The 23,914-nt window shown below is 43.8% G+C and overlaps 1 protein-coding gene across 9 annotated transcripts in view; it reads left to right on the top strand.

Annotated features, from left to right (window-relative positions):
- Positions 1-19,402, top strand: part of sox5 (SRY-box transcription factor 5) — an 88,952-nt gene extending 69,550 nt beyond the window's left edge. For 4 of the 9 annotated variants that reach the window (XM_061806664.1, XM_061806666.1, XM_061806667.1 and 1 more), the window contains 6 exons: positions 3,593-3,785; positions 8,933-9,108; positions 12,112-12,214; positions 13,047-13,220; positions 15,854-16,070; positions 16,561-19,402. In XM_061806664.1, coding sequence (XP_061662648.1) covers positions 3,593-3,785; positions 8,933-9,108; positions 12,112-12,214; positions 13,047-13,220; positions 15,854-16,070; positions 16,561-16,864 — 1,167 coding nt within the window. In that variant the 3' untranslated portion in view covers positions 16,865-19,402. The remainder of the gene's footprint in view (positions 1-3,592; positions 3,786-8,932; positions 9,109-12,111; positions 12,215-13,046; positions 13,221-15,853; positions 16,071-16,560) is intronic. The other 5 variants (XM_061806673.1, XM_061806665.1, XM_061806671.1 and 2 more) reach the window with 3 other exon arrangements.
- Positions 19,403-23,914: the final 4,512 nt, after the last annotated feature.

Genomic DNA, 23,914 nt, shown 5'->3' on the forward strand with positions numbered 1-23,914 from the left:
ACCCTCGGGTGAGACACTGGCGCGCTCATATACACACACACAAATGCACACACACGCAGGTGTTGAAGAAGACACCATGGCACACTAGTACACACGTGCACAAATCACTGCGGCATACAAGCAGCGCTCTTTACGCAAGACTACCCCTTTGGATCTACAATGTATGCGCCATATGGAGCCCAGAAGAAACCGGCTACTGTCACAAAACTACTGACCTAATTACATTTTTATAAGGTGATGACTATTTTCTTTTACTTTTCCATTACATCCCCAAAAAATTATACATAGCTCCTCAGCCTAGCCGACTCATTTAATGAGCAAAACCTTACATTCCTTCCTACATCTTATCGACTCGCTGGTTTTGCAGCATAAATATAAATAATCTCTTGCCGTGATGTTCACAGGGCATTTAACAGTACCTCGATGCAGTGATGGCATCATGTGGGGGGCATTTGTGGGCCCAGCCCAACCTAAGAATGCACCCCTTGTCAAACTTTATAAAAAAAAATTGTAATTTGTGTGCAAATGAACTTAAGACACTAAAAATGAGGTGGGGATGATATAAGAATTTTAAAAAAGAAGAACGTGATCATTTAACGGTCAAGTGTCATCCCTATAAACAATCTAAAATAAATATTGAAATCAAAAATGCATTTAACATGATTCACATCAATGCCTACACGAAAAAATAAATATGAGCGGAGAGTGCGTCATCCGTGCGCAAAGTTGCGGAAGTCTCATTCGACATCCAAGCGGTCGCCATATTGGCTGCATCTCCTGCCCGTGACATCACGCTGGACATTCGCCATTGAAAACATGCTGTAGCCCCTATTGTGGGAGACGAACACGCCCCTTCTGGCACGGAAACGCTTTTCAAACAAAACATCTCACAATCGAGTGAAGTGTCGGGGGCAATATAACCTTATCGTTTCGAGCCATGTTTAGATGATATGCGGATCACGGCCGAACCAACTCCCCGCCCGATCCACCTCCGCGCAGTGGTGATAAACACCTGTATACACCTCTACCTGTCATTTAGAACCCACAAAGCTCTCGTCCTTTCCACCCGTGCAATCCATTTTTCACGACAAACCGGGCCTCTTGGAAACTTATGAAGGGTAAATCCATCCTTCCGAGTGTTCGAGCAATATCCAGCAATTCAACTAGCCGGCAATTTGGCTAACACGAAGGAACAGCGAGCTACCTTCCCACACGTAAAACTAATAGAAACAAACGAGTCCGCGAGAGGGAGCTCCCGTCGCTGTACGTCACTTTCTCCTTCTTCTTGAAAACAAAATCCCTCGAGAGGATTTTCATGGCGGGAGTTACAAAAAGCCATATACGCCAAAATCATGTTTTGTGGTGAAAAAAAACAGATGGGTCCATACCGCCTGGCGTTTTTTCATTAATAACATACTAAAAATCATGCATTTCATGACAGTGGCCCTTTAAATATGTCACACGATGTCAAAGTATTGCAAACACGGCAACGCATCTACGCCAATATGTGGGAATTCATTCCCCACTCCGAAAAGTGCGTTTTCAGACTACACGTGCGTGTTCTTTTTAGACTTCATTTTGCAATTAATTGGTTCACCCAAAAAAAAAAAAAAAATATGGGTGAAAGGGGCTTTCCGTCAGCTTTATCTGTGCTATTGGAATACATACACATATACATTTAAATTTACGCCCATTTGGGAGAAGTGGGGGGGGGGGGAATGCATTTGTTGTGCATGTCGACAGCACACATAAAAAAAAAAACTTCACCTGCCCAGGATAAACTACTTCATCCCCACACATCACCCTCCGTCCGTCCGGCTTTCCGCTTGCCACTCTGCGCGTTTTCCCCGTCTCGAAGCTCGAGACCGTTTCATCGGCCAAGATAGACACAAAAGCAATTGCATTAATTCGACATTCCAAGCCTTTCAAAGGATTCGGAGGCCTCACGCAGGCACACACACACACACACACACACAGACACACACACACATAAACGCGCGCACATAAGATTTAGAGCTTGTTGAACAATGTCTCGCCCGCGCATGTCCGCACAACAAGTCGGTCCAAGCCTCTCAGGCTGACTGTCGCAACTAATTCCTCCACAGTGGCATAATGCAGGTTGGCCACCTTCCCACCGCAGGATTTGGCTTGGCTCGGGGAGGAAATTCCCCCATCCACTGTATGAGAAGCATTATCTATTTGTAATAAATATTCAAACGCATTCCGCAGCCAAAGCCCACCATAATATGGGTCAGGATTGAGAAGATCCCTGCTCCCCCGCCCCACATCCCACCCACCTCCCCTACTCTCTGCTCGTCCTCCTTGGCCCATTGTCTCACTGAAGGCATCTTTGGTGGCGGGGGGTTCTCTGTCGATTTAGTGAGGACCCCCCCCTAATGAAGGACAATCCGGTTAGGCCTCAACGCGCACACACAGCCTTCCAAAGTGGTGCTCACATGCAGGCACGTACCCATGCGGGGGGCTTAATTGGAAGGGCTTAATTGAGTTGTGAGGGGCTCATAAGGCTTAAGGAGTGGGAATCAGTGAAAGTCGGCCTTAATGAGTGGATAGATACCCCCGCAACCCAACCGCCCCCCTACGCACGGAGGACTTGAATCCACAGTATTGTGCTGCTCGGCCTAAGCAGCAATTAGACTAATTACTGTACAAGGAAATAAAGAAACAGAATGTCTCTATTCCCCGAGATTTAAATATTGCCGCGCGACGGCTAACAAGTGGAATTTATTCCAAAATGTCATATTTGAACTCACTGCAGACACTGTCCATCCTCGGCCTCGTGTTGCCTTCACATGCCGCCATTTAAGCGATCTGAATCCATCCTGCCTTCCTGTCACGTGAAGCTCCCGCCCCGAAACGGATTAGGTCAAACAGCAGGGGTGACGTTGCCATGACAATAAACGCGATAACAACCGGCAGGCGCCGTGCCGCGTCGTCACGCGCTCATTGTTGTGCGGAGGCAGGCCGTTCGTTAAGATTAACGAGCGCGCTTAAAATATAGAAACGCGGCGTCTTAATACACGGCACTCGCCGGAACGTCCCGGTTCAAATGAGCACGGAAAAATGTAACGGATCCTTTGCGGTGGCGGGTCACGGCCACGGAGGTTGATGATTACTCGCAGGAGAGCGAGCGCGCCGTTGGGAGCCGATTCTTGGCGTGTTGCTGGCATTTGCCAAATGACGTCATTTCCGTTTTGTGCGGAAAAGTTCGAAGAACAGCATCTTTGTGCATGTTGTCCAAAGACCTGCATGTGGCATGTACGCGTCCGCCCCACCTGTTGGGAGCGTGGCTTGGCTGTGATTGGCCGTGATTGATTTTGCATGTGAGTGGCGGTGGTTTGCACCGAAATGTCCCATTTAATTCCCCCTTGTGATGAGCTGTTTGGGCAGTGGCATGCACCGAATCATCTGTCCAGCCAGATTTGTCTTAGATTGCTGTGCATGGGCTCCATTTTTTTTTTTTTTTAATTTACCATTATTTTTTTTTTTTTTTTGCAAGTGGCGAGAAGGTCTCTCTTCCGCACCCAAATTCCGAGTCACAGCAGGCCACACTGTGCTGTTTTGGTTTTTGCAGGACAGTGAGGGTGCACAGCCACTGAACCTGTCGGCCAAGCCTAAGGCATCCGAGAGCAAGTCACCCAACTCCCCCCCAACTTCCCCACAGGTCCCTGTTGCCGCTGCCGCCAAGCTGGGCCCCGCCGGCTCCATGAAGCACAGTGTCGGCCCCTCCAGCATCGGAGGACCTCCGGCCAGAGTCAGCTCGATAGGTTGGTGCAACTCACACTTTTTGCACATCACACGCATCATCACACATACCTGCCACAAATATTAACAAATAGAAGAGCCTTCGTTATTACTCACAGATTTACGCTACACCCAGCAGTGCTTGAACTCTATCCCCCACGAATAAAGCAACTGCGTATGTATTTATACATGTGTATAACTTGAGAATTTATTTACTGCCATTGGCGGATATAGAGCTCGTGCACCTACGTCATAAAATCAAGGGACTTTTGTTCACCTCGCCATATTGCTGGTCAAGCTAAGATTTGCTCAATGGTAAGTCGGTTGGAGACGACACTGAAATATGTCTTGTAGCCCAGAGTTTTGTCCGATACCGTCAGACATTTAGAAGGTAAAATAAACGAAGGAACGTGGAAAAATTAAATAAATTCAGCATAGAGGGCCCGTATTTAATGCCGAAATTGATGTTTTCGCCGATAAGAACTGTTAATTCGATTCTGCTCGCCTTGGACAACTGGATATACACGTGGATCTGGTGAGTAAGTCATTGAGATTTACTCGCAAAAGTTTGAAAACGTATAAAAGTCTGGACGCATACAAATACTTTGTTGCTGGATCTCTCATCAGGAATAAATCCCACATAGTGACGGTTTTGACAGCTCGTGAATGCAGAAGCGCGTTCAGCCACACTTTAACTTTTGCCAGAATCCATCAATCTTTTCAGCTAGTATTCAATACAAATTACAATATTTAAATAAATGACCCCTGGTTTTACACAAACTCCCATTCATTAACTATGACTTGGGGAAAAAAGACGACGGTTGACAGCTCGTGAACGCATAAGTGAGTTCGGCGACACGTTGACCTTTGCCGGAATCCATCGATCTATTCAGCTAGTATTGAATACAAATACCAATATTTAAATAAATAAACCCTGGTTTTACACAAACTTGCATTCATTAACTTTGATTGAAAAAGAAAAAAAAGAGGACAGAGTCGTCTCCATGGAACATACACGGAAGCGATTATGGCCACACTTAACCTCCGTAAACCTTTGCGACTTTTAAAATGTGCATTGTTTTCAAATGAGCTAATTTAGCATTATAAATACTTTTTGGGTAATTTGAGATTGAGACGAATAATTACTTCCCGAAATGAAGCGATCGCTACACAGGCATGTGTGTATTTGAGTTGGGCACCATCCATCATGTTTAATTGCCGAAATCCATCGATATTTTCTAGTCTTTTCAGATGGTATTTCATAGAATGAGCTCTTTGAATATCCGTCTCGTCTTCTTGTGACAACCAACAACACAACAGATTTCGGGTACTGTCTGTTTGACCGTCAATATGGCGACGTGAAACATTAACTGTGAAGCTTTGCAGTGAATGAGTTAAATAAAAATTGGTGCATTTTGATGACATCAAGCTCGCATTGGGCATCGCAGATTTTTATCCCCATTTGGAAACGGCCCGAAGATATCAGATCCCGTTTGTCTTTTCTATTGACACCGCCGTGATTCACGTCCAAATGGTGTCACTTGAGCCATGCGACGTAAATCCCAATTTTTAAAGGCAACATTCCTGGATGTGCTGTTGGCACACACGACCCAAAATAACACCGTTCCTTGCAAGTGTCGCCCATTGTCGCCGGCGTAATCATCCCCGACCATATGCGCCCTCACACGCGTACGTGAAATATGACATAAATGAATCACCGTTTTGTCTGCTTAATCCATTTTTCACGCCATGCCGATAGTTCAAATATTTCACATATGTAACAGGCTATAATTAGTGGGTTTGTGTTGTGTTTTTTTTTTTTTTTATTCCCTCCCCTCCTCCGTGTCACTATTTGCCTGCGGGGCCTACTGCATTGTTATGTGTTTATTAGTGACTGAAAGAGACAGAGAGACATGAAGTGGTGGTGGGGGAGGGTAGAGGGGGAAAAAAATGGAAGGGTGTTAATCCCTCTTCCATTTTTTTTTTTTTTGAAGCGGGGGAATAATAAAACGAGGCACGTATGACAGACAGGAGGTATCACCAATGAGATTAGACAAGCCTCTTACATGAGCCAGGACAGCGCAAACACCCGCCGTTAATGACACAATGACAGCACACAGGCACACACAACTCCGGCGCAAACACAATCGCTCCTCCCATGCGCAATAGGCCGTCATCTAACCACCCCACCCCCCCATCTGACTTCTTGGCTAATCTCACTGTTTTTCAACAAATCTGGGGATTTAATATCAGATTAGTGGATTTGTGGTCCCAGATGTTTTTTGTTCGGGAAAAATGGATTACAGTGTTTAAAGTTTGTGCGTGATCCCTGTGGAATATTCGGACGCTTTTGTGATGAGCCGCCGCCGCTGCCGCCGCGGGGGGCCATCTGTTGCCGTCGAGTTTACCCGGTCACCGGCACATTTGTCGGCGTATTAGGGTTCTTGTTGCGGGTTCACAGGGGGATTGGCGGGCTGGACAAATTGGAAAAAGGATCGAGACGCGCTCGTTTTGATACGGCCGTGGGTTTGTTGGACAACAAAAAAAGGGTGCCATTTTTCACGAATACATAGAAGGATTTTGTTGAAAACGTCTTTTTTTACTTAATGCACCAATCTGAAATGCTGGATGCTACACTGGAATTTTTCGATTTAGTCAAATGTAAACAATCGGTTATAGTTTCGTGAACCAATCACAACTCTAATTGAAGCTTTAGGCCTTTTTAATCAATACTATCATATTGGTAATGATCATGTGCTTTCAGATAATAGTCATATAATTCTCCTGCCTTATATAGCCCTTAAAGGGTGAGTTTTGGAAAATAACTTTTTTTCACATTTGTTTAAACAGTCTGAACCCATCTCGTCTATTTAATGTGATCGCGCCTGAGGAAAAACAACCTATAAGAGACAGATGGTATGGATTAGTTTTAGAGCTATGGGGTCCCTCAAGGGCCAGTTCTCGGACCTCTCCTGTTCAGCCTATATATACTACCGTTGGGTCAAATTCTTCAAAATTTTAATTTTGACTACCATAGCTATGCAGATGACACTCAGTTCTATTTAGCAGTGTCTCCAGATGACTGCAGTTCAATTGAGGTATTGTGCCACTGTCTAAATGAGATCAATAACTGGATGAGCCAAAATTATCTTCAACTAAATCACAACAAAACTGAGACAATTGTTTTTGGCAATTAAGAAAAGAGAATTGCTGTGCGCAAACACCTGGACTTTCTATCTTTAAAAACCAAAGACCAAGTCCAAAACCTTGGTGTTCTGATGGTTTCCGACCCAACTTTCAACAATCATATCAAATCGATCACAAAAAGTGCCTTCTACCATCTGAAAAACACGTCTAGAGTCAAGTCTTGTATGTGTCAAGCAGACCAGGAAAAGCTCATCCATGCTTTTATTTCAAGTAGACTTGACTACTGTAATGGTCTTCTGACTGGACTCCCCAAAAAGAGTATTAAACAGCTGCAGCTCGCGTTCTGACCAAAACAAAGCGGTCAGAGCATAGAACTCAAATCCTAAAGTCCTTGCGCTGGCTTCCACTCATCTTGAGAATAGATTTTAAAGTTCTGCTACTGCTCTATAAATCACTAAACGATTTAGGTCGTGAATACATGAAAGAAATGCTTACGGAATCCAAACCCAGTAGAGGTTTGAGATCGACTGACTCGGGTCAAATAGTGGCGTGCAGAGTCCAAAGCAAACATGGTGAAGTAGCATTTAGCTATTATGCTGCACACAGATAATAAAAATAAGTTGCCAACAGAGGTGAGGTCAGCCCCAAGTGGGAATGTTTTTAAATCCAGGTTGAAAACTCTTCTTTTTTCTCATTCTTTTTAGAATATATCCACTTTTTGATCATATTACTTGCACTGTATGCAGTTTTAATTGTCTTTTTTTAAATATTTTGTTTGAGTTACCTCGCGTATGAAATGCGCTATATAGATAAATTTGCTTTGCTTTATACTGCTTTTGTACCGGACAAGGATGTCAGCATTGTCTGTCGTCACAGGTTATCCGATCGCTTTCTATAATAATGCACTCAATATTTCCGAATAAGTCATCATAAGGGCAGGTATGTGGCGTCAACATCTCTCCATCCGTCATTCTTTCACCTAACAGACCCAGAGGCATGTCTGTCTTTCTCTCTCACAATCCCTCTCTCTCTCTCTGTCCATCCATCTTCCCATCTGAAGTCAAATTGAAGGCCTGTCACTGCCTTCAAATTCAAACGCTTTTTCTGTGTGTGTGTGTGTGTGTGTGTGTGTGTGCATGTTTGTCGCTGTCACAAAAGTTCCCCCATTGCGACCCTCCTGTCACGAGTGCTTTTGTGGTCCAAAATGCTTTTTGCCTGTCGGGAGTGATTAAAGGGGGGGGGGGATGTGTGGAGTGAGAGAGTGTGAGTGAGAGAGGGAGTGAGAGAGATAGAAAGAGAGAGAGAGAGAAGCCTCCCCCCCTCTATCTGGGTCACATACACTTGTCTGGATGGTTGGCATCACTGTCATTTTTTTACACACACACACAAATTGATGTGTATAAGGAAAAACTCCCTCCCCTCTTTTTTTTTTTTTTTTTGAAAGATTAAAATTGACTGCCACCTGATTCCTTCGCTGCCTCCTTCTTTCGGCCCCTCTCACATCCAGACCCCCCCCCCGACTTCTAAAAGGAGTTCACGGCTCTGTCATTACCAATCTGAAGCTGGTAATCTGGCCTGAGATGGCATTAGCGGGGGCAGCTTAGCGCAGATAAAGGCCCCCTAAGCCAGCGGCGGCTCTTTGTTAGCGGCGAGCGCAAGCGACGGGCAACTTGGAGGGGTTACCTGGCCGCCCCCCTGAACATGCGCATGCCTGCATTCTTGGGGAGGGGGGGGGGGTGTAATTAAATGTTATGTGAATGCACATTTGTACATGCCGAAGTCTGAGGGCAGGTACGCGTGGAGCCGTGTTCGCTTTGGGCGCATTCTGACTCACATTTAGTTCCCCTCCTCCTCAAGTGTATGCTAATGTCTTTACCTCATGGCTAAAGGCAAGATTTATTCTGGCTGAAAAAACTCCCGCCTCCTCCCCCGAAACTCGAACACGCGTCCCCCAAATGTGAATTGTGCGAAATGCTGCTCAAACGTGGTAACGCTCGTTTTCGCCGCCTTGTGCACGTCTCAGCAGATTTGCTGTCGTCGCTGTCCTCGGGCGCCTACCTGAACGACCACGAGGCCGTGAGCAAGGCGTTTGCCGAGGCCCGCCAGATGAAAGAGCAGCTCAAGCGGGAGCAGCAGGTTCTCGACGCCAAGGTGGCTGCCGTCAGCGGCCTCGGCCTCAACAACGGGCGCTCCGACAAGGTAAAGGAATGACAGCCACCTGCCATATTGGTCAAAATATCAGAAAAAAAATCAAGCGCTGGAGAGTACGTTGCGAAAAATTCATAAAGGAGCTCCTGTCGGCCGCAGCTCACGTCCAGACACTCACACGCAGACTTTCCAACGGCACATGCCACCCCACTGGGGTGAGGCACATCCAGTAAATCAACATTCATGTATTTATTTTTTTTTTTTTACAAATTTTATGCTGGCTATTTTTGTTTTTGTTTATTAAGTGCGTACAGAAAGAAGAAGAAAAAACTGAGTGTATTTCAGCGGTGTCAAACTAATTTTTATCGCAGGACACACTGTTGTTCCGGTTTCCCTCAGAGGGCCGTTATGACTATGGAACAAAAATATTTAATCATCCCATCATATTTACATCATCAATTTATGAACTAGTTTTGGAATCAGAAATCAAGGGTAAAGTGTTTTTCAACTATTAACATAAAAATGCTTGTCATATCTCAACTTTATCATTTATATTATATGAAAATTTAGAATAAAATATAGATTTTTACAAGAATCATGAAAATTGACACCCTAAATTTGGCTTCGCGGGCCACATAAAATCATGTGGTGAGCCAAATCTCGCCCCTGGGCCTTGAGTTTGACACCTGTGGGCTATTTTTAAGTAATGGGAGGGCATGACAATGCTGGGGCTAAATCTGTCTGGATAGGGTACATGTCTGTGCGTGCGTGTGCATGTGTGCGCATGAGGAGCTGCTGTCGGCCACAGCTCACGTCCAGACGCTCACACGAAGGCTTTCCTTTCTAACGGCAGAATGCCACCACACTGGGGTGAGGCACATCCAGTAAAGCAACATTCATGTATTTATTTATTTCGTTTTACAAATTTTATGCTGGCTATTTCGGTATTTATTTAATAAGTGCGTATCGAAAGAAGAAGAAAAAACTAACAGTGACCCTTAACTGTGAGCGTATTTTAAAGTAATGGAAAGGCATGACAATGCTGGGGCTAAATCTGTCCGGATAGGGTGCGCGCGTGTGTGTGTGTGTGTGTCAGCGTAGAGCATCCGTGGGACGTTAATGCGAAGTGACGGCGCCAGCTCCTCGGCAGCGTAGCTAAATTGTGGTTATTTGTTAAACACATTGGGTAGTCGCATGCCTGGTATGGGGGGAAAACACACGCACACACGAGAATCCGGGCAGCGCAACAGTGTGCTGAAAACTGGATGTACATTATTGATACTCACTCATTTCCTATCTAGACTTCAGTGAGACATATTGCTTTTTAATATGCAGCAAATCCGATCTAGGGTGACGTTAGGTCGCGTTTATTGATCCAAGGCACATGTTTCATATTTGTAACATCTCACACCGCCTACCGAAGAAAATGTCACCAAAAAAAATAATAAAATACACTGAATGAGTTTTGGCGATGAGGTTAGTTATGTACCTTCTGCCATCTAGTGGAATAATATTTTCTTTTTCTACCTGTCATTATATGTCACTGTCATAAATAAACGAACAAAGACAGTCAATTTTTGAATTGTCTTAATTGAGCCCCTTTTAAAATTAAAAAATGTGCTTTCTCATTATTTTTTAACAGATTAGAACATAATACTGAGATTATGACATTGCCACTATTTAAAAAAAAAAAGATGCGGAATTGCAGGAGAAAAATGGTTGATTTTTGCTGATTTTCCTCTCTGTTGCAAAATTAAATACAAAAGGACAAAAATGTCTGAATATAAGCTGCTTGTCATTCATGTCTCGATTGATTTAAGTGTTAAGGGACCAAAAATGTATTTCAATCATTTTTATTATTACATTTTTTTTTTTTAACTCAGCTAAATATAGCTAAATACATATAAAGTCCATGTGGGTCAAGCCCGTACAACATCCCACGGCAGAGCGGCCGCTTTAGAAATATGTATGCCACACATGACAAGAAAGGCAGATATCTTTCTGTTTTAGTGCTGCATGAATTCAAAATTTTGGAGGTTGTCCGCGATGATTTCTCAGCTCGCACGTTAACTTCTGCTCCGTCTGCCCACCCCCCACCCCTTTTTTTTTTTTTTTTTTTTTTTTTGGCTTTGTGCCCCGCGAGTGTCAAGCCTCGCCGCCTCAGCGCTACAACAGAGTCGTCTCTGACACTCCGGGAGGGATTAGTTTTGTCGCTACTTTGTGTCTCGGCGCCCATGTCAGCCGCTCAATCCACTTTTGTCGTGTACGGCGCTGGGGCTTAATGTCAGACTAGGCTGCCTTCCACTCTGTCTCGCTCTTCATCCCCTCCTGTACAAAAGCGGCATGTGTGTGGGGCATCATATTTAATCTTAATATCTGAGCGTGCGCAAGACATTGTGTCCCCCCACCCTTTCGGAATGAGGTCTGATCACTCGTCTGACATCCAGATAATTCTTACAAATCTCCGGCGCAGATGACTCGATGAGACATAAATGGCTCTCTCCTCTGTTCTGTAAAATTATTGCCAACAATTAAACTGTTTTGAGCTAAAAAGAGAGGAAATATACGAAGTGAGCACTCTGCTCGCTTTCCATCCGTGCAGCCGGCTTGTTCGGGTCACATCTAAATGGAGAGTTTTGGGAAGGTTGTTTTAGAAGACAACGCTGGGTTGTTTCCCGCTCTTAATCGTATCATTAAACTGCAAAAAAAAAAAAAAAAAAATGCTTCTGTCACGTTCCGGCGCACATTAAGCATGTAAATGTGCAGTGAATCAGGCTTTTATTGGCTGTAATAAATACCCAGGGGGGGCACGCAGCGTGGCCTCGCTCTGCCTCTAATGCGTCGGGCTCACGGGGGCCGTCGCGCTCGAACGCGCAGGTGGCTGCGGATCCAAAATAGCCGCAAACGTGCAAACCCGGAATACCGTTTCAAATTCAAATTGCAGATTGCAGCGCCGCTCTCCCGCCATGCGCATCTTGATTAAAAGTTCTGTCTTCAAACAAATGCATGTGGTTCTTTCGCGCTCACTGACTCCCAAAGGTCCTGTTTGCGCAGGACAAGGCGGCTTTGGAAAGTCTGAGCCAACAACTGAAGCAGCAGGCTGAGGACAAGTTCAGCCACGCCATGCTGGACTTCACCATGAGCGGAGACTCCGACGGTAAATACGCAATCGCGAACAAGACATTCCACAACTTAACTAAATAAGTGATAAAGACTCAATAGTCATTTCAGTGGTGACGCCATCTACCCTGAAGATTTTTGCATTTTTATTTTATTGTTTTTGTTAGTTTTTTGACCATTTTTTATATTTATATATATTATATATATTTTGCCTCTATCCAGGCTGAATATGTCAAATATCTTTGTTTTGTACACCACCCCAGTTAATTATTTTTACTCCATCGAGGTTGAATTCAATATCAAATGTTTATGTACATTTATAGATTTAAAAGTATTTATAATATTTTTTTCTATTTATTTTTTGGAACATCGTGTTTGATCATTTTTCTTCATCCAGGGTGACTATTTTTCTTTATTTTTTTTCCACATTAGTCATTAGTTTTACATCAAAGTCACAGTTAAAAAAAATTTATTTCATTTTTACTATTAAAATGTATTATGATCTTTTGCAAACAAATTGGATACGTTGATTTTCATTTATTTTATTAATATACACATTTCTACATATCAATGCCAATTGCAAATATTGATATGCTGCCCTCATTTCAGCATTTATTTTATTTTACATCATAATGTCTGTTATGCAATGTTTCCTGATTGTATTCCATATTTGTATTACATCGGATTTTGTTTCTTCTGCTCTGGTTAAAATGGCGGTTCGTTGCAGTAGCACCACCTGTTGCTTTGGCATGCACATGACAGTCTGATAATACGCTTTAATACCTACATTTAAACCCAGATCTACCTGCCTTGCCCTGACAATGACTCCACTATTTTATTATTATTATTATTATTATTATTATTCTCAGGCTCCCCGAGCGTGTCCGACTCACGGATATTCCGCGAGGCCCGGGGTCGCGGTAGCAGTGAGCCGCATATCAAGCGACCCATGAACGCCTTCATGGTGTGGGCCAAGGACGAGCGGAGGAAGATCCTGCAGGCTTTCCCCGATATGCACAACTCGAACATCAGCAAGATCCTCGGTAAGTGCGCTCACACCCTCGGCGGTCTGTGCAATTGCTAGCTTTACCTTCAAAGGGGTCTTAGTACCACCATGACCTCACAGTCATAGAAACTAATCAGTTTTGCAAGTCAATGTTGGACGTAACGAGTTTTGCTCTGGCCAACCAGAGCACGGGAAAATTGCTGACAATTTCGAGGGGCCAATGGTGACAAATTTGAAACCGAGTTGGTTAAATAAACATTACAATTGCTAGTGCAGTCAAATAGTGTGGGACCGAGACAGAGCCCTGCCGTAAAAAAAAAAAATACTAATAATAATCAGTGAGCATTTGACACCCATCCAAAAAAGTTTATGATTGCCTATACATGTCACAAGTATAGTAAAGCACTTATGACAACCTCAATGAAGCTCCTCCCCTCAGTTTAACATAGTGTAGACACGCTGTGGCGACCCCTAACAGGACAAGCCGAAAGGAAAAGAAGAAGTTGCTTGGTACTAAGGCGGGAAGATTTTTATACCAGGTGAGTTTGACAACAAATAATGGAGAACAGGTTACCCCAAAAAATAAAAATAGCTGAATTTCCAAAGGCGGAACCCCAAGTATACAGGGGGTTACCGTATCGTTTAAGGACCGACGAACACCACTGCTGATCACGAAGGCCTCATGAACCCCTCCCCACCTACATGGCTGCAAGCAATGCAGCCAAGATAAAGGCTACAAAAATCACAAGACTGTTGGGAATAAATCACTATGATTTAATGGAACAAATATTACAAGTTAGGTTGTGTACAGGTCAGCGCTGTGATCGTGTTTAGAGGCTAGCTGAAGGCTGCGCTGGTGCTGTCCTAACACCACTGACACACACGAAAACACACAGTGTTTGAGTGTTTGGATTCTTCCTGCCGCTGCATCCACCAAAGACACACTTGGACTGATTTCCTTCCAAACGGCGGTGTCGTGTAAACGACCGGGGGAGCACCCGCCTCAGACAAATGATGATATAATTCATTATGCATTAAACAAGCAACGCGCCGCCGCCTGACATTTCCCCCAGACCGCCGGGGATCGGCCCTGACATTTTCAAGAGCTCCTAAGCGTTTTATAACGCAGGGAAATCTGGTTTTAATAAGCCTCCTCCTCTCTCGCACTCTCTAGTCGCTGCGTATCTCTTTCGGCCTCAATTGCTAACAGATCGCAGAACAGACGAGAACGGCCAAGTGCTGACAGCTTTTAGCCATTAAACATACAGTAGTCGAGTGCAAATTCAGACCAGATACAGTAGGAGGCTGCGCTAGGGGGAAACAGGCACACACACACATTTGGTTCTGATCCACTGACGGGAACAACCCTCATTAGTGCGGATGAGTACCTGTCGTCCCCTCATTAACCCCACTTTTCCCGAGTGGATCCAGCATCCACTGGTGACTGACACCCACAGCTCGATCGGAGTCGGTTCGTCACATCTTTAGCATCGTTATCCCTCCCTCGTTTAGTGATGTGAATTGGGATTAATCATTAGCTGGTAATGATTGGTGCTTTGTCCTGGTTGGTTAATTGGTCTTAAATTATTCTGGATCAAGGATACGCGGGAATTGACAAAGAAATTGCACACTCCAGACTGGAATGTTTTATTGCGTGTAGAAACATAAACAAATGATCGGAAATTCAAATCCATCTTGGGGTAATGAGCGATAATAACCCCCCCGGAGTCCAGTCTACTCTGTCACTTTGTTTTGGTCGCCATCACCATCAGAAAATACAAAAGCAACGTTTCCCTTCGTTTCTTTACGCGGTCACTCACATTTGAAAAATGTACGGGTGTGGTCAGTCATGCTCGCAGATAAAGTTGCGCGTGTGATTCGGGATGGAATCTCAAGATCTGACAATAACTGACTGTATTAATATAACATAACTGTAAATTTAAAATAAAATAAACAAATGCATAACTAAAATGGAAAATGAAAATTTCAAACTCAGAAATGATCATTTCCAATTTCAACTGGTATTAGGAGAACATGAAAAATGAAATTTTTCATCAAAAGAAATTCTTGATTTGACAAACTTTATCTGAAGAAAAGGGGGGGGGGTCACTCCGTCACATGATCAACCAAAACTGCCTCGCGATCGACGTATTGAGCACCCCTGGTCTACCTGAATTTCCTTTGACATGGCTCGTTATGTTGATGACTTTTCAAAGTAAATGCGCTCGCAGTCCGTGAAGAAGCTCTGAACATGCGCATTTGGCATCACTATTTTTTCTACTCGTAACAAATTTTAGCCGCGTGATTTTTCGTGCTCAACTGTGCAGATTTGTGAGCGCGAAGGCGCACGAGCGCAGTCGCACTCGTCAAATGTGAGTGACTGTTTTATGTCCGATGCTCAGCTATCCTCAGACTCTTTTCTAGCTTGTACACATACATTTTAGAGGCAGATGTACCTGCTTTTCAAAATAAAACTATCAGGTCAAAGCACTGTCTCTTAACAGTACTGTTTTGGCACAGTTTTGTGACCATTTTGGTGCCCAGGAACTATGTTAATGTGAGGAGTTTCATGTAGTGCTTTGCCCCCACTGTGTTCCATCCGTAGTAGCTGCCGTTATCTCCTCAATTATCGTCATTTCACACAATTAACACAAGGCGCCTCTTTCGAAGGCTCGCGCTGGAAAGCCATGACCAACCTGGAGAAGCAGCCGTACTACGAGGAGCAGGCGCGCCTCAGCAAGCAGCACCTGGAAAAGTATCCCGACTACAAGTACAAGCCGCGGCCCAAGCGCACGTGCCTGGTGGACGGCAAGAAGCTGCGCATCGGCGAGTACAAGGCCATCATGCGCTCCCGGCGACAAGAAATGAGGCAGTACTTCAGTGTGGGGTGAGTTGAGAAACTTCAATTGGGTGAATATCGCTGATGTGATAATTCGAACTTGTCAGTTTATTCCAAAAACTTGAAAATTCAAATACTACAGTTGGGGATTTTGTTGTTGTTGTTGTATGCATAATCGTGACTAAGACCAGAACCAGATTGCAAGGACAGACATAGTTTATTTTGGATTGGGGGAACATTTTTGAATGATCTGCTCAGGGTAATATTTCACGTGATTGTTTTTGTGTCACCAATAAAATAGTTGATTCGTCAATAAGATATAAGTTAATAAAGTTCAATTTACGCATAAATTATTCAATTGTCACGCTTTTTGATTGCATTATTTTGCGTGGATGTCCACTTACGACCAAACAAAATGTTTATATTTCGCTTTGGATACGAGACTCGAGTCCCAGTTAAGTGGAAAACCACCCCCGAGTTGAGATTGTTTTCGATCCCAGTGGAAATTCACTGGTATTCTCCCCCGTTTGTGTTCCAGGCAGCAGAGTCAGCTGCCCCTGTCGTCGGCAGGCGTGGTCTACCCGGGCGCCCTCTCCATGGCGGGCATGCCGTCGCCCCAGATGCCCTCGGAGCACTCGAGCATGTCGAGCAGCCCCGAGCCCAATGCCAACCACCACCACCACACCTCGTCCCACTTGGGGGGCCTGAAGGGCGACGAGCCCCGCGTCAAGGAGGAGGAGCTGCGGCTGGACGACAGCAACGGCGACGTCTACGACGACTTCGACTACGAGGACGAGGAGGCCGACTACGCCAGCGACAACGAAAATCACATCGCTCAATAGGAGGAACCGGGAAGTCAGTCGCCCTTTCGCCACCCTTATTCCTCCCATGCTGACTCTCCGCAGAGCCGAAACCCCCCCTCCCCGCCGAGTCAGCCAGCATCCGACCAATCAGCCGAAGCGTAGGACTGTCACCCACCACTGACTGTTACACAATCTGGGAGGAAGACAAAGCCAGCCGGCCCCGAGGAGCATCCGAGTATCTCGTCGCCACGGGACGTCGCTCCCGGGGAGAAGGAAATTAAAAAAAAAAAAATTGAAAAAAGAAAGCGACCTTTTAAACAGTTTGTACACAAAGAAGCGTCGCTAAAACAGCGGACCTGTCACGGGCCAAAACAAACGACACTTTAAATATGGCGGACCTTTTTTTCTTAAGAGACACTTTTTAAAAGAGAAAAAAAAAACAGCTTTTTTTCCCCCCTGTTCTCGGTTCTATAATATTCTCACTCAGGTACACGGTGCCAATAAGTGGCTTGTGAATGTGATTTGTTGGATTTTGTTTGTTTGTTTTTCTGTGCTCAGTTTGAATAATAATAGAAAAAAAAAAAAAAGAGACATTTTTTTTCCAACCCGAGTTCGTCGTGAAGCACCTGAAAGACGCGTATGTTCATTTTTAACGACAGCATAAGAGATCTTACCCCGGGGGAATTGCAGTTTTTAAAACTCCCCCGCCCCCAACCCCAACCACCCAAGCACGGACATGGAGGGATTGATTTTTTGGGTTTTTTTTTTTTTCCTTTATTTATAATTTTTGTGGGTGGGCTTGACGACAAAAAGCACTGTGTTTTGCGAGACAATCCACCTGTTCTGATCTCGCTGAGTCCCTCCGTGAGCTGTACAGCAGTGCGACGCAGTTGTGTGTGCGTGTGTGTGTGTGTGTGCTGCGTGCATGTGTGCGTGCGTGCATCCAGGTTTTCTGTGCTTAAAATTTAAAAAATATATATATAACTGCTGTCTCACACACATACACGCAAACAACTGCTATGTCCCCCCCCCCCGCTACCCCCCTGCTGACCTAAGCAGGCCGCCAGTCAGTGTTTCCGTTTTGTATTTGAATACTGTATTTTTTATTATTTCTCTAAACTGCCTCTATTCTAATATTATTAACAATAATTATAAGGATGGTCAGCTATGTTTAGTAAGTTATGTACAGTATAATTTATTTTTCTTCTCTATATCGGGTTTCTATGACATTATTTTAGCTTGTAGGTATTAGATTTGAATGACCCCCCCCCACACACACACACACACACACACACGCACACACACACACACACACACACTTTTTTTTTATTTTGATTTTTGGTCCCCTTTCGACTTTTTCAGATGCTTGGTATTAATCCGCTGCAGGGTGGGGTTTCGACGGCGCCTTGTCGGACAAGCTGAAGACTTAAAACCGTCCGGAAAAACCCATTTCAAAGAAGCACTCAGACTCTCTCGCCAGAGAAAAGAAGAACATGATATTTTTATTGTTATAAATATTGAGTTTATTTGTAATGCTTATTCTAAATGTATAATGTGAAGATTCCTCCTTTTTTTTGTTTTTTTAAACGCCCCGATGTTTACGAGCTCGGCCGGTCACGCAGTGGAACATCATCGGCCACACACACACACACACACACACACACACACACACACAAGAGATTATTCATGACAACCAAACAAGTCATATGCTGTCTTTTTTTCATCCATTATTATTATTATTATGATTTTTATGTTTAGAGCAAATCCTGTACATATGTTTTATTTTTTGTGATAGTGGTTTGTTTTAATCTTAGGAAAGCAGTGTTTACCCCACCGACGTTGTTCCACTGTGTGCGTACGGCATCTTAAACTCCATCAGGAGCCTTTTTTTTTTTGGGTATCTTTTATTATTGTTTTTTTTTTTTGAAAAAAAAAGCTCCACAGAGCCATGACTTCTTCTCATGACTTGACTTTGCTGTACAGCCAGCCCTGTTATCACGTCACGATGCTGGAAGGAGGTGGGTGAGCCGTGGGTAGTGGGGAAGGGGGACGGGGGCGGGGGGGGCATTAGAACGTCAATCATCCCTGCTGGCAAGGTCGGGCCCCCCCTCACCACCCCACCCCTTAATGTAATCGAGACAATGAAGAAAACGATCGTATTATTTAAGACAATCAAAGTCATGAGTGGAGCTCAAAGTCAGAATTATTACAAAATAAAAAATAAAAATGAAAAAAAAAATGCGAAATATCTGACCATCTCAACTTGAAAAATCAAGAAAAATAATTATGTAAATATAACATAGAGTTATAGATTTATATTTTGTTCATAACACAGTGTAATATAAGTTGTATATTTGTTTCTTTTCTCTCCTCTCTTTCTCTTTTATTGATGTTTATCCATGCCACGAGAGTCGTGGTACTCTCACACACACACGCACACACACACAAAAACTATTGCAGAAACAATGAAAAAATTGAGGGAAAAAAAAAAAGCTGTGGGCTACCGCCACCATCTGTTCTAAGTTCACGTTTTTTCAGTATTACTGCCAGACAAGGCTCTAATAAAGACAGCAATGTGTTCGGTAAAACTTGTGTTGGTCCTCATCATTGCAGAAATGCTTTTCACGCTTAAGAATGAACTATTGTTACTATTGTTACCGCAGCAACCGTCTGCACATTGGTCGACCAGCCACAATACACACGCATACGATTAGCAATAGCATTGGCGCTCGTGATACTGTTGGACATTACAAAGAAGTTCATACACAAACATAAAGCACAGTATCATAAATGTGAGCATAAAATAACTTCCAGTGTATTCGAATGACGCACTGCATTATCATAAATTATAGAGAATAGCATCGTTGTTGTTACCACAGCAACCCTTTGGAAGCAATTACAGGGAAAGTCTCAAGTCCTTTTGAATCTTTTGAGTCCTTTTGAAAAATTTCCCCTGGCACGAAATGGCAACAACGCAAATGAGTCACTCGGCATACGTGACGACATATGTCCGCCATCTTTGGCCTTCCAGTCAAGGACCCTCGTGGGATTGCGCACGTGCCCCATCCAGACAATCCAGCAACCCGATAAACTGATTCAAACCGAGCCGGGGGAACGGGAGTGAATCGTACGCTTGCGGCCCATAGGTGGAAAAAACGTAAAGGCAAAATCTTTAATTGATGCTCGCGCTTTCCACGGGTTCAAAAATGCACAACCCCACTCAGCGCGTTCGGGAAATGCGCGTCCTTCCCGTCTGCGTCCATATGCTCGCCAATCAACTCCTACCGCCCGATCAAAAAAAAAACTCGGTAAAGCACAGTTGAAAGCACTCGGGAGGGAAATGATTTTTACTCATTAGCATAGCCTCACAAACACACACAAAAAACACACAAATATGGGCTTTTTGATGCAATAAAAGAGGTGTACAGATCGGCAACTCCTCCGGTAAGTAAAGGATTTCTCTGGGCGTGATGAATTTTTCAGAGACAGCCTGGAGGTAAAAACCTGAGAAAAAGGTTTATGCGTGAATAGTTGAGGAGCAAGAGAGGGGATTCAGATTCTTTTTATTCCCCCCCCCCCCCCTCCCCCCCGCTCTCTTTTATTGTCAACTGTACACAAAGTACTCGCAGATTAAATCTCACACACAGCCCAAGGGGCACTGTAGGAGTTAACTCATCTTAAAGCGCAATTATCCACTTGGCTATTTCCATCACAATAGCCGAAACAACGCGGCAAAACTATTACAGCGGGCACAAATTTGCATTTTCATTGATCGCAACTTTTTTTTTTTTATCCTGTTTGGGAATAACGGATAAAAAAGAAAAAAAATATACAATCCAAGGATGCTTTTGGGTAGTTTGACAAAACTGTGGGTAATGGGGCAGGGTTGGGGGGTGGGAGTGAAAACGATGTCACATTAATGATTTAAAGTCGGTAATAGGATGTGCTGTGACGCTGAGCCGCCAGCTAAAATGAGTTTAAGGCTGCGGCGTTAATGTATTCATGAGGAGGAGAGATTACGTGCGCGTGACGAGAAGAAGAGCGAGTCGAGTGCGGCGGAGCGGCCGGGGCCAAAAGGCCTCGGCGGCGGCAAACGCAAGCTCGATTCGAGGGTGACTGTACTCGTTGGTTGAGTACAAGAATAGCAAAACCGGGGTAAGTACTTCCAAAAATATTCACATCGAACATCTGGGAAGTACTTAGATCATTTGCATGTAATTAGATTCATAACGGTGAAGAATGAAAGGGACTCTGAAGTGACAGCGTTCATGCATAAGACGTGTTAACCAATCGGACAGAGCGCTCATAGATCAAAAAACATATTTCGCTTATTCAGAAAACACGTTTCAAATGATGAAACTTAAATTCGGGACACACGACGATAAAAATATTTTGACAAACACTTAAAAAAAACATGATTGCCTGTAATTTAAAACATTTCCATTTAAAAATCGTTCCTTAAAAAAATGGCTAAAGCAAAATGGTGTGAAGTCCAAAGCAATATTTCTCAGAGGAAATAACGTAAATTGAATTCATCAGACACAGACAAAAAAAAAAAATCTACGTTTGACATTTTGTTCATAATTGTAGATTAAGGCCATGCTATCTATTTGAGGTGCTGCAAAAACAATTTGCAAATCATATTTTGGAAGCTATGGCTTTTTTTCCCCCACTTTCTTTCATCCAGCCGTCCTACAACGTGACACAAACTATGTCGTTAAAACCGGTGCTGCATTCATAAACACGTCGTTAAAAAAAAAAAAAAAAAAAAAAAAAGATTCCAGCATGTAGCTAAGCTGCAAAAGCATCAGTCGGGGATCATCTGGAGAAGGCCATTAATATTAGGTGAACGAGGCATTAAAAGTCCATAATCAGAAAAACACAAGCACTCAAACCGTAAAATTGAAGTAACGTGACACTGCAGTCTGGAATAAAATAATAATAAATGTATGCATGTGATATGTTCAGTTTCACCCTTGACATACCGTTTGGGTCAAATTTAAGAGAAAAATACGTTCAACATCATCCATTAATCCTGAAATTTGAATACTTTTCCTAAAGCCACCTAAAATACACAAAAATTTAAACTACATTGAAAATTAACTGTATGGGTTTGGACCGTAAAGAATTTGAAATTATCACTCAGCCAGTAACTTTGCACGTCACGCCATCACATGACACGAGGCACGACTCGAGGGCACCTCGAATGAGAGCTAAAAACGGTGGAAACGTGAGCAAGCAGATCCGGTCTGAAGCATCGGGAAGCGTTTTGAGCGACATCCTAATGTGACGAGAGCGGCGGCGTGTGAGGGACAGGCGTGGCGCGAAACGCAGCAGCGAGGCCCGAGGGGGCTGCTCCTGGATCAGGAGCCAAGAACCCCCCCCCACCCCCACCCCTCCATGTTGTCTATGCGACGTCACTCTCGCTGCTGTTGGCTGGCCTACTTTTGCCCCGGTTTCCCTGTCCATCAAATGACATTTGATGTGCATTTTAATTGTACGTGAGCCTTCCTCCGTGTTAAACAACACTCACAGCCAATAGAATTGTTCTAAAAAAATTAAATACAGACCCTGAAGACAATTTGACGTTCCAACATGGAACTTGGGATTGATGGTGATCATGAGGAGAGCCACAAAAGACATATGAAGTCTGCTCCAGTGAGGAAAATAAGTATTTGAACGTATTTTCATCGTAGGTGCATATCCACTGTGAGCGACATAATCTAAAAAGAAAAATCCAGGAATCATAAAATTAACGATTTGTGTGATACAGCTGCAAATAAGTATTTGAACACCTATCTATCAGGTAGAATTCTGACCCTCAAAGACCTGTTAGTCTGCCTTTAAGAGTCCACCTCCACTCCATGTATTATCCTGAGTCAGATGCACCTGTGAGAGGTCGTTACCTGCATAAAGACACCCGTCCACCCCATACAATCAGTAAGACTCAAACTTGTAATACGGCCAAGACCAAGGGGCTGTCCAAAGACACCAGAGACAAAATTGTACAACTCCACACGGCTGGAAAGGGCTACGGAGAAATTGCCAAGCAGCCTGGTGAAAAAAGGTCGACGGTTGGAGCAATCATTAGAAAATGGAAGAAGATAAACATGACGGTCAATCTCAATCACAGTGGAGAACAATGCAAGATATAATCTCATGAGGTCTCAATGATCCTTAGAAAGCTGAGGAATCAGACCAGGACTACACGACAGGACTTGGTCAATGACCTGAAAAGAGCTGGGACCACAGTTTCCAAGGTGACTGTTGGTAATAGACTTAAACATCATGGTTTGAAATCATGCATGGCAAGAAAGGTTCCCCTGTTTAAACCAGCACATATCAAGAGCCGTCTTGAGTTTGCCAATGATCATTTGGATGACACAGAGGAGTCATGGGAAAAAGTTTTGAGGTCAGATGAGACCAAAACGGAACTTTTTGGTCATAATTCCACAAACTGTGTTCGGAAGAAGACAAATGATGAGTTCCATCCCAAGAACACCATCCATACTGTGTGGTAGCATCATGCTTTGGGGGTGTTTTTCGGCACATGGGACAGGATGACTGCACTGTATGAAGGAGAGGATGACTGCGGCCATGTATTGTGAGATTTGGGGGAACAACCTCTTTCCCTCAGTCAGAGCTTTGAAGATGGGTGATGGCTGGCTCTTTTAACATGACAATGACCCGTAGCATACAGCCAGGAAAACCAAGGAGTGACTCCGTAAGATGCATATAAAGGTTCTGGCGTGGCCTAGTCAGTCTCCAGACCTAAACCCAATAGAAAATCTTTGGAGGGAGCTGAAACTTGATGATTCTCAGTGGCAGCCTAGAAACCTGTCTGATCTAGAGAAGATCTGTGTGGAGGAGTGGGCCAAAATCCTTCCTGCGGTGTGTGAAAACCTGGTAAACAACTACAGGAAACATTTGACCTCTGTAATGGCAAACAAAGGCTACTGTACCAAATATTAACAGTGGTTTTGTCAGGTGTTCAAATACTTATTTGAAGCAAATAAATTGTTGAAAAAAAATATACATTGGGATTTCTGGAATTTTCTTTTTAGATTATCTCTCTCGCAGTGGACCTGC

The sequence above is a fragment of the Syngnathoides biaculeatus genome, chromosome 20, assembly GCF_019802595.1.
Source record: "Syngnathoides biaculeatus isolate LvHL_M chromosome 20, ASM1980259v1, whole genome shotgun sequence".
Classification (NCBI taxonomy): domain Eukaryota; kingdom Metazoa; phylum Chordata; class Actinopteri; order Syngnathiformes; family Syngnathidae; genus Syngnathoides; species Syngnathoides biaculeatus.